Source organism: Hypanus sabinus, chromosome 11 (genome assembly GCF_030144855.1).
Source record: "Hypanus sabinus isolate sHypSab1 chromosome 11, sHypSab1.hap1, whole genome shotgun sequence".
In the NCBI taxonomy this organism is placed as follows: domain Eukaryota; kingdom Metazoa; phylum Chordata; class Chondrichthyes; order Myliobatiformes; family Dasyatidae; genus Hypanus; species Hypanus sabinus.
Genome location: NC_082716.1, coordinates 50,070,319 through 50,085,891, shown reverse-complemented (window position 1 = coordinate 50,085,891; position 15,573 = coordinate 50,070,319). Strand labels below are relative to the sequence as shown.

The window sequence follows — 15,573 nt, the reverse complement described above, 5'->3', positions numbered from 1 at the left end:
ATCTTTTAGTGTAAGCTCAGATGGTTCTGGCAACTAGACAGTGGGAACATCATAAATGAGGTGATGTTGTTTATACAGCATTCCCACACATGTGCACAGTTGCTACAGTAGCTATTGAATACTCTTCCTGACTGAGAGAACTTATTTCAAGCATATCAGTCTTGCTGACACGTTGGCAGATAACTGTTGGTTTAATGCAAACTGGGAGTTGAAACTGCACCAAGTGTCTGGACATCAACTTTTTGTCATCCAACAGAAAATATAGAGCAGCATAACATAGAAACAGGCCCTTTGTCCCATCACATCTATGTCAGTGTAACTAATACATCTGCCTATGTATGACCCATATCCCTCTATCCCTGTGATATATGTATGTCCAACTACCTCTTAAATGTTGATATGGTATCTGCTTTTACCATTTATTCTGGCACTTGCCACTCTCAAGTCTATAAAATAAACTTCTTCACATACCTCCTTTAAACTTGCCCCCACTCACTAGTGTTTGATTTTTCTACCCTGGGAGAATTACTCTGACTATCTGAGCCTCTCATTATGTTATTTTCTCAGATAAGCTTTCCCTTCAATCTCCAATCCTCCAGGAATAACAACTTATGTTTGTTCAACTTCTCCTTGTAGCTAATACACTCAGCCCAAGCAGCATCTTGTAGAACCTCTTCTGCACCTTCTCCAATGCCTCCACATCCTTCCTGCACTTTGGCCACCAGGACAGAACATAATAGTCCAAATGTAGACCAACCAAAGTTTTATATAGCTGTAACAAGGTTTGCTAACTTTTATATGCAGTACCCCAGCTGAAGAAGGCAAAGATCCAGTGTGCCTTCTTGGCCACCCTATTCGCATGTGCCACCTTCAGAGACCTATAGACTTGCACCTCATAATCTTTCTGTGCATCAGACTCCTAAAGTCCTTGCCATGTACTGTATAATTTCCACTTACATTTGACATCCCACTTCTCCAGATTAAACTTCAGCTGTCTTTTCTCTTCCCAAATATCTAACTGATCTGTATCTTACTGTATCTTTTTATGCACAAAGCTCCACCATTTTTCAGTTGATCAGTAAATAACTTATGCAAGTTATAATATGTATTGCAAATAGCAGAAATCCTGATAAATCACCTGATCACAGATCTACAGATCAATAACACACCATTCCGCCACTACCTTCTATTGTTTATAACCAGTTTTTATCTATTTTACTAGTTCACCATGAACCTCATGTGAATTAATCTTCTGGGAAAGCCGACCTCACAAGACCCTGCTAAATGCTCTACTGAAGTCCATTTAGACAACATTGTCTGTCCTACCCTCACGGGCTGTCTTCAGATTTTTAAATACACAGTACAAGTAGAATTATTAAAAAAAATTCCTGAGTGAACGATAAAGATTTAAGAAATACATTTTTAACTGTGGTACCTGAAAATATTTATCTTCTAATTACAGAGCACATCCAGATCATAATGACACTGGAAGAGTCTGTGCAACATAATGTGATGACCGCCATTCAAGAAGTAAGGAAACACAGATCCAAGTGTATCATGATTTTAGTGCAGGCAATAGTTTGTTGAATGTAATAACCTTTCATAGCTGAGGGGGATCAGGATAGAATGACAAGGTCTAACTTGGAACCTGTCCTTACCTTATTGAAGCTATTTGCGACTCCAACCCTATGTCAGTGTGCTTGATTCCTAAGGTGCCTTAGTGAAGTACTTAGATGGTGCAGCATTATTAATGCTATCTGCATCAATAGAGGCCACATTTGGAAAAAGAATAGCAGTGGAAAAAACATTCTGCATACAATATACTTCTGTTACCATTTACCATTTTTTGCCATCTCCTTCCCCTTTCCTGATCTCTCTGTTTCCATTTATGGAGACAAGCTGTCGACCAACATCTTTTATCGATCTACCAATTCCCACGGTTATCTTGACTACCTCTCCCCACCCTTTCTTCTGTAAAAATGATACTCTCTTTTCTCAGTTCCTTCACCTCCGCCATATCTGTTCCCAGGATGCAGCATTCTGTTTCAGGACTGATGCACCATCAATAACTCACACTGAGACGTAAGGCGAGATATCGGCTTTTATTGACTGGAAGAAGGAACCAGGAGTGAGTGTCTATCATACAATGTCTTGGAGACTGAGGCCGAGCGTCAGGCCGCAGATCTCCTTTATACAGGGGCCTGTGGGAGGAGCCACAGGAGCAGTCAGCAGGGGCGTGTCCCGACAGGCACATAGTTCACCACAAGGACGTCAGAGAGTGGGGTTGCCCTTCCACCACCATCGATGCTGCTCTCAACTGTATCTCCTCCACTTCTTGAACATCTGTGCTCACCCCATCTTCCCACCTTCCTAACAGTGATAAAGTTTCTCTTGCAATGACCTGCCACCTCATGAGCTTCCCATCATCCTCTGCAACATCAATCATCCCAAAGGGACCCTACTACCAAATATATCTTACATCCACACTCCCCCCACACTTTCCTCAGGGATTGTTCCCTCAGTGATTCTCTTGTCCATTTGTCTCTCTCCACTGATCATCTTCTCGGCACTTATCCCTGCAAGTGGCCTATGTGCTACACCAATGCATTCATCCACTCTCTCACCTTTCAGGGCCCCAAACAGTCCTTCCAGGTGAGACAACACTTCACCTGCGAATCTGCTAAGGTTGTTAATATTGAGTCTGGTGCTCGCAATGTGGTCTCTTCTACATTATCTGTTGTAAATTGGGGGACTGCTTCATCGTGCTTCTCCACTTCATTCACAAAAAAACAGAGCTCCCAGTGGCCAAGAATATTAATTACGATTCCCATTCCCATTCCAACATATGCCAAGGTGTGGCCACCCTCAGGATGGAGGGGCAACACATTATATTCTGTCTGGGTTGTCTCTAACCTGATCGCTTGAATATCGATTTCTCATTACAATAAAAAATAATTTCCTTCTCCCTATCCTCTTCTGTTCCCCACTCTGGTCTCTTACCTCTTCTTACTTGTCTATCATCTCCCACTGGGTCTCCTCCTCCTTCCCTTTCTCTTATGGACAACTCTCCTCTCCTATCAGATTCCTTCCTTTCCAGCCATTTATCTTTCCTACCCACCTGGCTTCACCTATCAACTTACTTTCCAGTCCTGAAGAAGGGTCTTGGCTCAAAACATTGACTGTTTATTCATTTCCATAGATGCTGCCTGGCCTGCTGAATTTCTCCAGCATCTTGTTTGTGTTCCGTTAACTATAGTAAAAAAAAATGCACATCACAAAATCCTGAAAATACTTTATCAGAAAACACATAATATAGTGAAAGAGCATGCAAAAAGAAGATTAAACAAAAAATGCTTTTTCAGTTTTCTTGGATATTGCATTCTTGAAATGTAAAAAGGTGAATGCAAATGTGAAATATCAGTTCTAATGTAGATACCTAGATTGTTTTTTTTAAAACAAAAATAACAGTTTGGAACTTATGTAAGCATGTTTCTTTAAAAAACATTATTAAAGATTCAAGAAAGCTACTAATATTGATGAGTACCATGGGAAAACAATTGACATTTGGTAAATCTTTGCCACAATAAATAAAAAGTAGTAAATCACCAATGAGATGCATAAACTCAATTTTTAAAAAAACAAATTGCTTCCATCTTTAATTGGAACAGATACAGGTTTTTTAAATCATATATTTGGACCTCTAAATTGGCATGCCTGTTGTGTGCTTTGATGACTTGATATTGACATCTAGATTAATTAGCATACTCTAAATTAGCTGATGAGGATATGAGTAACTACCACTGCAACACCTATCACATCCCAAATCATCCATAATGAAAACACTGTTCCCCTTCCAATCATCTTCAGAAATTCCTAGTCTTTGTTGCCAGCCACAGTCCCTCATGCGTGTTGATGTTCCTGGTGCTACAGAGCACTTTCTGTATTGGTATGTACTTTGTATTTACGTTATCTGGTATTGCGAAGAGAACTATTAACTTATCATATTATGACATAGAATCAGATTTATTATCACTGACATTCGTCATGAAATTTGTTGTTTAGTGGCAGCAGTATAGAGCAATACATTAAAAAATACTCTAATTTACAGCAAGAAATGTATTACTTACTTAGAGATGCATTATGGAACAAGCCCTTCCAGTCGTTTGAGCCACACTCCCAAGCAACCCCTTTATTTGGAAAAAAAAAGTGTAAAATGAGAGCAAAATAGTGCGGCAGGGTTCATGGAACATTCAGAAATCTGGTGGCGGAGGGGAACAAGCTGTTCCTAAGACATTGAGTGTGTGCCTTAAGGTTTCTTCCAGATGGCAACAACAAGAAGAGGACATGTTAATGGTCTCCAAAAATGGATGCCACCTTCGTGAGGCACCACCTTGATAGTGAGACTAGTGCCCACAATGAAGGGAGCCAGTATATTGATTGGTCAACTTTGCATTGCAGCTCATGAGTAAAGAACTGCCAGGACTATATGGTGAAGCATCTGGAGATTTGGAACAGCAGGTAATTAGAAAATATGATTAAATTTTACTTGGCTTACATTTGATTATTATGTCCAGAATTTATTCTAACAAATCTAGGTTTAAGCCATTCCTGTAAAACCTAAACAGTAGTATATTTTTAAAGTTAATTAAAACTCTATATTTTAATTATTATAATCAGCTCTATTCTCAGGCATGTGGACTCAAAATAATTGATGGCACTAAGCTTTTTTTGAAAGTAAGCGTTTTAATTTGAGCATGAAATGATAGAAAGCAGAACTGCACTGACTGACCGACCAAAAAGATTTCAGCAAGCAGTCATTAAATTGAATGACTTGAATTCCTGTTACAATTTTTTAGTAAAGAGCAAATATGTTAGTGCATTATAAAGACTGGCAGTTAGATATGAGTCATATAATTTGGGTAGGAGAGGGAAAATTAAAAGAAACTTGGTTTTTGACAAAGGAGAAGATCTACAACATGGGGATGGTCAGGGGTGCAGGTGGAATTCCAACAAGGATAGAATGGTAATGCAGACATGAAGGTGGAGCAGAGATTCTGCAAATACATTACTCAGTGGTCACTTTATTAGGTAAAGGAGGCACTGAATAAAGCGATCACTGAATGTAAGTTTATGGTCTTCTGCTGCTGTAGTCAATCTACTTCAAAGTTCAGCATGCTGTGTGTCCAGAGATGTTCTTCTGCACACTACTATTGTAACATTGGTTATTTGAACTACTGTCGTCTTCCTATCAGTTTGAACCAGCTTTGCCATTCTCTTCTGACCTCTCTCATTAATAAGATGTTTTTGCCCAAAGAATCAGCAGCAGTCATTCCACAGACAAAGTCACTTAGAATATATTTCAAGATTCAAAAACTTTTATTGTCATTCTAACCATACATCAGCTCTGCAGGGCAGAATGAAACAGCGTTTCCCAGGAGCAGTGCAATCATAACATAACAAGCGCAACACTAAATAATAAACATAACAATAAATAGTAAAACACAACAACCACGTGTCAGTTAAAAACAAGTTATAAGTGTCCAGTGCAAGTTAAAAGTGTCCAAAGCAGAGTCAGGTAGAGCAGCTATTTAGCAGTCTGACTGCCTGTGGGAGGAAGCTGTTTAGTAGCCTTGTGGTTTTAGTTTTGATGCTTCTGTAAAGTTTACCTGATGGCAGAAGAACAAACAGTTCATGGAAAGGTTGTGAGGGGTCTTTAATGATGTACCGTGTCTTCTGGAGGCATCGACTCTGAAAGAAGTCTTGGACAGAAGGTAGGGAAACCCCAATAACCTTCTCTGCTCCCCTAACCGCCCTCTGCAAGGCTTTTTTGTCGGCAGCACTGCAACTGGAGGACCAGGTTGTGATGCAAAAGGTCAGCACACTCTCAACCTCGCCTCTGTAGAATGTAGTTAAGATGTTAGTGGGGAGTGATTCTTGTTTAAGCTTCCTCAGAAAGTACAATCTCTGCTGGGCTTGTTTCACAATCCCAGTGGTGTTCCTGGACCAGGTGAGATTGTTCGAGATCTGCACCCCAAGGAACTTGATGTTTTCCACTCTCTCCACTGTGGAGCCACTGATGCTGAGTGGTGTGTGCTCAGGCTGAGACCGTCTGAAATTGACGATCATCTCCTTGGTTTTGGTGACATTAAGCATCAAGTTGTTGTCACTGCACCAGCTCTCTAGGTGTTTGACCTCCTCCCTGTACATTGTTTCATCAATTTCTTTCCCATTCTGTTGTTTGGTTTGAACAATTAAACCTCTTGACCAGCTCTGATGCTCTTATGCATTGAGTTACTGCCATATGATTGGCTGATTAGATATTGGTGTACCAATAAGGTAGCCACTGAGTCTATATCTTTAATTTCTTGAAATAATTTTGGATGAATTCAGATAATCAAGATTTAGTCATTAAAATATTTTTCAATGATACATTCCTCTCCAGCTCTGATACTGCTAATGCCTTCTCAGCATAGATGTACCAAATGAACTCTGCCATGTCAATGTTAATTTTAATCAAAAGAGGCACCGTGTGAATTTGGCTCGTGCTGCCTTCTGATGTTATTCATGCTAGTTATTGACACTCTTGACAATGGGTATTGGTTAACTTTGATAAGATGGTGGCGCGACGCAGATTGCAGCGGCCACTCTGGAACTGATTATCTGTTATTTGTGAAGTGGGGTGCCGTGCGCAATCATAATTGATTGAAAATGGACGTGGGAGCATGGAGAAACATCAGGAAATCTCCAGGAAGTCCTTCTTCATTGCTGCTACTGCTGTGAGGTTCGGGACTCTGCTGGGAAGAACAGGCCCCCAGTCCTCGGGGTCGCGTTGCTGATGGCCATTGATGGGCCCGTCTTAATACGCTTGGCAGAGGATAATGCTTGGAGAAGCTGTGTCGGCTCGAAGGTTTAACGGACTCGGAGTCCTTTCGATGGACTCAGGTCACTTTTGGTGTGTGCTGCATCTGTGAGGCTGGTTTCGACGGAGTTTCCATTGTGTGCTGCGTCTGCGAGGCTGAGTTGGGTGGCGCCTTGGAAGTCCATAGTGGGGGTACTCCCTTCTGCCACCGGCGTGGGATGGCGAGTCTGTCGGGACCCTGGGGACTTGTGGAAACTGTGGTGATTTCTTTTGAACTTATAGTCCTTTAACATCTTGGACTATTTTTACTGTGCCCATCGTTTTTTTTATCAATTATGTTATTGTTTGCACTGTTGTAACTATATGTTGTAATTATGTGATTTTGTGCAGGTCTTGTAGCTTTAGTTTTTGGTCTTGTTTTTGTCTGGTGGATTTGGAGCTCCTTTCCAGGGAACGCGCTAGATGGTAGTGCAATATTAATATGCAGTAGCCTCTCCGGACTCTGGATTGGGGATTGCCAAACGTTATGTGGATTTTCTATTGTAGTCTGTTTTGTCATATGCTTTTGTGATATCATTCTGGGGGAACGTTGTCTCAGTTTTTAACTGCATTGTATTTGTGGTTTCTAAATGACAAACTGAATCTGAATCTGATATTCAAGTTAAATTTTTGAGTCAGTCTTCCAGGATATTAGAAGGAAATGGAATGTTGTGGTGGGGTGAATCAAGGGTGGTTCTTTTTTGAATTTGAGTCCAGTAGTCTGTCAGGGATGGTGTTTTAGAATTTAAAAGGCACTGCAATTATGGAACAGATTACCTGTGTCACCAGGGGCATCACAGATTAGAGAGAATGGGGATTTCATTCAGAGCAACTAATTGCAAAGAAGGTAGAAGTAGAAATATATTCAGAATGAATGTTCTAGTTTGTAGACAACATCCTGGCGATCCTCTTCTACACCCTCTCCAAAGTCTCCACATCCCTTCTGTACTGTGCAAACAGAATTGCACCTAGTTCTCCGAAGTTCAATGTGGCTGCAATATGACGTCCCAGCCAGTGAAGGTAAGCATGTTATGCACCTTCATTGATGCCCTGAAGACTTGTGTTGCTACTTTAATGGAATAATAGGCAAGCAGTAATTTAAATTAAAATTATTTTTCTTGCCACTAGGAGGCATAAAGCTTAAGAAAACAAAAAAGTTTCTACTTTTGATGAAATTAGTGATTGCAATCTAATAATGTCCAATGTTGGTCTTGCTGAAATCTTTTACTGTTGAGTCTGAGCACACTCAGTTGTATAAAAGCATGTAGTCAGGCAGTAGAGAAGCACAAAGTTTAAAGAAAAGTTGATTTGTAATGACCTTTTCTAACTTATAATTACAAAATTAAATGTTTTAATGTTGACTGCCAGTTGACGGAATACATCCTTCCTCTTTGTAAAAAGTGCAGGAATATTTGTAGTTTATGTTTTCAGCTGCAACATTCCTTAGAAGACCTGAATGAGGCTTTGGTGGAGAAGAAAGAGTTGGCACAGCGGTGCCAGGAATTGGATGCTCAGGTCAGTGTACGGAAAGCTGCTTTATAATGAGCTTCAACCATGACTGTAATTATACATCCGTGTGTTCAGCCAATGTCAATCTTAGATTATGTGGGAGTGAAGATGTGAAAGGAAGAAAAAATAACGTTCAGTTATCTTTGTGTTTATAAAAGCCTATAAAGTAGATTGGAAAGAGGTGCCACTCTGCTTCTTCAGTTATAGCTGAGCTGTTACTTGCCCAGTGTCCATATGAAACAATAATTACCCCTCAAATGAGTGTTTGGTGAGAATAATGAAATGCTTGTGTTCTTTTTGATTTGTATTTGCATTCTGATTACATTGAAGAATATTTGATTACTGCTTATTTGCTAAGGCAATTAATTCTGCTTCTATATCATGATTTTAATATAACACTTATGCAGAAATGTATTTGACCTTGTACGGTACCAGTTAAATGCTGAACTATTAATATCTATTTATAAATAGTACTATGAAATATGAGGTGCAGCTATGTTTTTGCTATAACTAATTATCTTAAATTTAAAAATATATAAAATTGCAGTGATGAGTTACAAGGCTGAGGTGTGGAAATCTGGCGGTTATTTGTTCTGATGGAACAAATAAATAGATTCCTATTTATCCAACACCTTGTTTGATCTGTTGATGGAAGGGAAGCCTCATAAAGTTTCTACCTGAATCTGATGGTAGCTTCATTAATCTGTATTGGACCAAGGAAAGGGAGGAGGAATGGTATGGCCTTGGGAAATGAAGCAAAACCAATGGTTTGGGAGCACTGTATTTTGTTACTTCATGAGTAATCACAGGCACCAAGAAGAAGAGGTTGAAATTTGATCTTTGATGTATACTTGCATTGTGCTGGCATTTTCATGCTGTAAGCCACCTCGGAAATTTGTTTTCCTCAAAGTTTCATTTTCTTGCATTTCACTGGACTCATTTTTTGGGAGGAGCTTTAGTCAGAATGGTTTTCAAGAGGCCCAGAAGCTTGAAGGGTGAGTGCATTACAAATGCTTTATCATATTCCCCACTAGACCTTGGATAACATTTATGTGTTATTTTATCTATGTATGGGTGACACAGCAGCACAACTGGTGAAGTTGCTCTCCCACAGCTCCAGTGGCAATTTGTACTCTTCATATGGAGTTAGCTCATTTTCCTTGTTGCTTTGAGAGCTTCACTGAGCACGTTACTTTCTACCCACATTCCAAACTCAGGACTGTAGCTTTATTCACCATTGTAAATTATCCTAACATGATAGTTAGTGTTGGATGGGGATCTTTGAGAATAAAATAGGAAAATAGTGTGGGATTAATGTAATGGGTGCTTGATCATTGGTCAGAATCAACGATCTTATGTTCGCTTTCTGTGCCGTGTATCTCCATGCATTTTTTATTATGTATTAATCCAGTGATATGGACTATGTAGACATGAGCAAATATTTAATTTCCTGTCTCTAATTGCCTTTCAGAGGTGGTAGAAAGCTACCTTCTTGAACTGCCATTGTTCTTGTGGTATGGGTATACTCACAAAACTGTTAGTGAGGGAATTCTAAGATCTTGACCTACTGAGGGTGAAGGGGGGTGGTTTGGTATATTTCCAAGTATATATAGTATGTGGCATAGATGTTCCCATACTTTAGCTACCCTTTTTCTTCTATCTGGCAAAGGTCATGAGTTCTAAAGGTGCTGTCTAATAGTCTAGGTGACTATCCTACAGTATTTGGTCCCCACATCTTCATATGAAAAGAGTGAAAGGAAACCTGCAGTTTATTGATAACAGCTCCCTTTGTGAATGATTGTAGCTTTAGCAGATCACTCGTTTCACCAGAATAAGATGTAAATACTTATTGAATTCTTGGATGGGTCATTTTTTCTTGGATCTTCTGATGTCTGGATGCTTTCTAGGACCCTATTAGCATTTATTGGAACACTTCCAGATACGGAAAAAAAGCTGCATTGTTTTAAAATGTCTTAACATTAAATAGAATTTCAAAAATCAAAAAAAAAATCTTTTTGAGGTGCTTTGGTAATTAAGCAAGCAACATTTGTCTACTTATGATATTTAATGCATTAGAGGTAGTGTGTTAGTACATCCATACACAACTGCACAATGCATAACATGACCCTTGCTGCCTGGGAGATGAGGATAAAATGAAAATACATATACCTGCGTTTAACTACAACCCCTTCACAGTCAACTTAACACTCTTTTCACCTTGTGCAGAAGGGGAGAGGCCTGGGGACATATCAAGCTCCTCTAATGCATTTCCTGTATCTTTCCCAATATTAACATCAAGATTTTAAGCACATCACATACACAATCACAGGGAAAGGGGAAGTCAGTATTTTTAAAGAAAAAAGATTCCAAAATGAGTGGAAATTGTTTATTAAAGGGATATTCCTCCTTTATTTTGTTCTGCACATTTTATTTAGAAATTCAGATGTTCATCACATCATTCAGAAATGAGAATAAATGTTGAGCAGATATTGCTGCACCAGTCAGTGTCATGACATCATGCTTTACCAATTCAATTGTAGCCCACATAAAAATATGATTTGGCTAAAATGAAAAGTTTTCCAAGCTATATTTAATATTGGATTTACTTTATTAATTGTAATACACAATGCAATCTTGCTAGAAGTCATTTCAATTGGGTTACTTTTTTGATTTTCATTATTACGTCATTTTGAAACTCTTTGAAAGCAGTAAAATTGAATGAGTGTAATGGCTATTCACAAAAATGATTTTATTGATGACTGAAGAAAAATGAATGCCATAAATCAAGATTATGACTGAGAATCATGTAAGAACTGTTGGAGCCCACAAAGGGCACTGATTTTAATTTTGTAAACAAATTAGTTTTATCCTAATGGCAAGAGGAATAGGGAAAAATATAAAGAGAATGGCAAATTGGCCATTAGTATCATATCTGCAAAATGTATACTGTATTTTCTGTAGCTACTAGGGTATGGTCATATGATAGAGATGTACATGTTGCCGTATATTCATAATACAAAGTCAAGCATGGATAGTGTAGAGTTTTCTAACGTACTTTGGGCATTGAGTTTCAACTCAGAAATACAACAGTTTGTTAAGATAAAATTGTACACTTCAATTTATTTATCAAATTATAAGGAAAGTGCCATAAATCTTGATAATTGGGACACCATGTACCCATGCAAGGAAATCAACAATATTTGAATTCTAGTTGGGCAAACAGGGAGAAGAAATAATGAGGTACTTGTCTGAAAAACGGTGTTTTGAGACAAGCGGAGATTAATTTAAATGATTTGAGATTAATTTAGATGAGGCTGGTACTCTCTTAAGCTGAGAAGATTAAGTGGGGATCTCATTGAAAGATTGAAAATTTTTGCTGAGCTTGACAGGATAGATGCAAAGTAACTGTTTCCCCTGGATGTGGTGTCCAGAACCAAGATCCCAGTATCGACATAAATGCTTATCATTCAGTACAGAGATGAGGAGAAATTTCTTCACTGTAAGCACAATGAATTTTTAACCCAAGATATATGTTGAGGACCAAGGTCAAAATGTTTATAAGTCTTAAGGAATTGTGGAATACAAGAATAGTGCAGAAAAGAGGCTCTGGGGTAAAAGAGCTTATTAAATGGCAGAATGGGCTACACCTACATATGCTTCTTATTTTATGTTATTTCATCTGACTATGTTGGTGTTCCTTTTGTGATTCCAAATTTGTTGTCTACGGTGATTTGCCATGATACAGAAGTTATTTCTAAAATATTAAACATAAATAAATTATTTTAGAGGCCATTATTTATTACTTCTTAAGATCATACTCTGTGATTCATTCATTGCTTTCCCCTTTGTTTTCCTTAAATATGTCTAGCCTTGATTGAAACTATGGTAATGTAAACAAATATTGGAGAGCCCCCATCTTTGTTTGAATTTCTACTAGACTTATGATAAGTTAATCCGATGAAGTTCTTTACCCAATGTGTTCAAAATGTTGTGCATATTACCAGTTAGCATAGTTGTGACAATTTGTCTCGATGCACTTATATGGTAGTTGGTCACAGGAGGGAGAAAGCAATAGAAGGAAATTCAGAGAGGATGTCTGGAAACAAACTGTGAGGATCCTCATTTGACACAGTAAGCTGAATGGCTTCCTTAAAAATCACAACATTCCATGAAATGCAACGTCAAGTTATTTTTAATGCCTCATGACTTTTCTACAATTGAACTGTAACTAGTGTGATATCTTCAGTTCAAGAAAAATTTCATGGTATTGTGAAACAGTTTTATTGATCACCTTTTAAAGAGACTATTGCCATTGCATAGAATGGAGAGAACAACTCGATCTTTGTCACTTTATTTGAATGGAATTGTTTGATTCATTGCAAAAGGCAAAGCTGCAAGATGCCATTTTGCTTCTTCAAAAGTGTACTATTAATGATAATTGTCCATGGAAGTAGTGCTTTGTAAATCTAGCCAAATGCTTGGTTCTATATTGTTGTAATAGTGCTATTGTTGTAATCACCCAAGGTGTACCTATAATTAACACCCACACCTTCCATATGCTGGCTGACTTGGTCATGGATGTGACTGTTAGAGCTGTCTGGCAAAGACAATAACAACAATGCAAGGCACTGTTACATGGAAACATGATATTACTGGGCAAACAAACCTTCTTGCCATCACAATGTTCTGTTCTTCATAGCCATGTAATTTCTTGAATGCAGAGGGAAAGAACTGGAAGCAAACACTTTGAGGAAATTAATTAACAAAATCCAAGTGAATGTCTCGCGGACCCTTCGGACAATCCAATTATTCAGGAGATTGCATTGATTATTTTTGTATTAACTATTAATCCATGTAAATAGATTTAGGTATTTGAGTTAAATTGTTAACATGTCAAAAATATGTAACTACTTTTAGGTTTCTGCTCTACAAGAAGAAAGAAACAGTTTGTTGGCTGATAATAGCCTTCTAACAGAGAAAATACACCAGATGGATGCATTTGATGACCCACAGCTTGCAAGCAAGTACTTTAATGTTCAACTTCAGCTTGAACAAATGCAAGAAGAGAACTACAGGTTTGTGGTTCATTTTGGTTCATTTAATCTGTGCAGTAAACGTGAGATGCAGACATCAATATCGGAACCAAACCTTTCACAAAGGAGAAAGGCTGTTGAAGTCAAAGGTCAATGCCCCTAATCCCAGGGCATCACTACAGGGGCTCCTCAGGGCAATGTTAGCCCATTTTCTGCTGTTTCATCAATTGAAGATTAAATATTAGCTTTATTTGTGACAGGGACATCGAAACATACAGAGAAATGCATCATTTGTATCAACAACCAACACAGTCTAAGGATTATGCTGCGGGCAGCCCACAAGTATCTTCCTAGCATCATAAGCTCAGAGACGGGGGTGTTAACTGATGACTACACAATGCTCAATTCCTTTGTCAACTTCTTAGCTCACAGAACCCTTGTCTCAAAGTTATCTAGATTTTGTTTCATTCAAACATGAAAATGGCTTCATGAAACAGGACCTAGATAACTTTTGGGCAAAGCTGGCAAGTAATAATCTGGCTACAAGAGGTGCTAGGCTATGGCCATCTTCAACAAGAGGCAACCTAACTGTAAGACTATAAGACCATATGACATAGGAGCAGAAATAGGCTATTTAGCCCATTGAATCTGCTCCGTCATTCCATCATGGCTGATCCTGGATCCCACAAAACCCCATACACCTGCCTTTTTGCCATGTCCTTTGATGCCCTGACGGATTAGGAAAAGATCAACTCTCGCCTTAAATATGCACATGGATTTGGCCTCCACCATAGTCAGTGGCAGAGATTTCCAGATTCACTACTCTCTGGCTAAAAAAAAAAATCCTTCTTACCTCTGTTCTAAAAGGCTGCCCCTCAATTTTGATGCTGCACCCTCTAGTTCTGGATACCCCCACCATAGGAAACATCTTCTCCACATCCACCCTATCTAGACCCTTCAAAATTCAGTAGGTTTCAATGCGAACCCACATTCCCACATTCTTCTAAATTCTAGTGAGTATGGGCCCAAAACTGGCCAATGCTCTTCCTGTGTTAACCCCCTCATTTCCAGAATCATCTTCGTGAACCTCTTCTGGACTTTCTCCAATGACAACACATCCTTTCTGAGATATAGGGCCCAAAACTGTTGACTATACTCCAAGTGTGGCCTGACTAGTGTCTTATAATAGCTCAGTATTATCTCCTTGCTTTCATATTCTATTCCCCTTGAAATAAATACCAACATTGCATTTGCCTTCTTTACCACAGATTCAATCTAGTAAATTAACCTTCTGCAGGTCTTGTATGAGGACTCCCAAGTCTCTCTCACCTCTAATGTTTGAATCTTTCCCTATTTAGTTAATAATTTGCACTATTGTTGCCTTTACCAGAGTACATTATCATACAATTCCCAACACTACTCCATCTGCCACTTTTTTGCCTATTCTTCCAATTTGTCTAAGTCCTGCTGCAATCCCACTGCTTCCTCAGCACTACCTACTCCTCTACCTAGCATCATATCATCCGCAAACTTTGCCAAATAGTCGTCAATTCCACTGCATCTCCTTTGTCCAGCCTGCTTGTTACTTCCTCTGAGAAATCTAACAGATTTGTCAGGCAGGATTTCCCTTCACAGAAACCATGCTGACTTTGACTTATTTTATCAATAGTCTCCAAATACCTCCAAGTCTCATCTTTAATAATAGACTGCAATATTTTCTCAACCACTGAGGTTAAGCTAACTGGCTTATCATTTCCTTTCTTTTGCTTTCCTCACTTCCTAACGAATAGATTGACATTTGCAATTTTCTAGAATCAAGCCAGAATCAAGAAGTGATTCTTGAAAGATCATGACCATTGCATCAACCTCTCTCAGGGCCCTGGGAAGTAGTCCATCTGGCCAGGTGACTTATCCGTCTTAAGACCTTTGAGTTTGCCTAGCACTTTTCCTTTGTAATGGCAAAAGCACTCACTCCTGCTCCCGAACACTCACGGACCTCTGGCACACTGCTAGTGTCTTCCACAGTGAAGACTGATGCAAAGTTCATCTGCCATTTCTTTGTCCTCCATAACTATGTAACCAGTATCATTTTCCAGTGGTCCAATATCAATTCTCATCTTCCTTTTACTCTTT

At 38.9% G+C, this 15,573-nt stretch overlaps 1 protein-coding gene across 2 annotated transcripts in view; it reads left to right on the top strand.

The window, feature by feature from the left end:
* hook1 (hook microtubule-tethering protein 1) overlaps positions 1-15,573 on the top strand; it is a 79,022-nt gene that overhangs the window by 17,920 nt on the left and 45,529 nt on the right. For both annotated transcript variants that reach the window (XM_059984304.1, XM_059984305.1), the window contains exons 6-9: positions 1,463-1,530; positions 4,459-4,518; positions 8,330-8,413; positions 13,325-13,482. In XM_059984304.1, the coding sequence (XP_059840287.1) occupies positions 1,463-1,530; positions 4,459-4,518; positions 8,330-8,413; positions 13,325-13,482 (370 nt within the window). The remainder of the gene's footprint in view (positions 1-1,462; positions 1,531-4,458; positions 4,519-8,329; positions 8,414-13,324; positions 13,483-15,573) is intronic.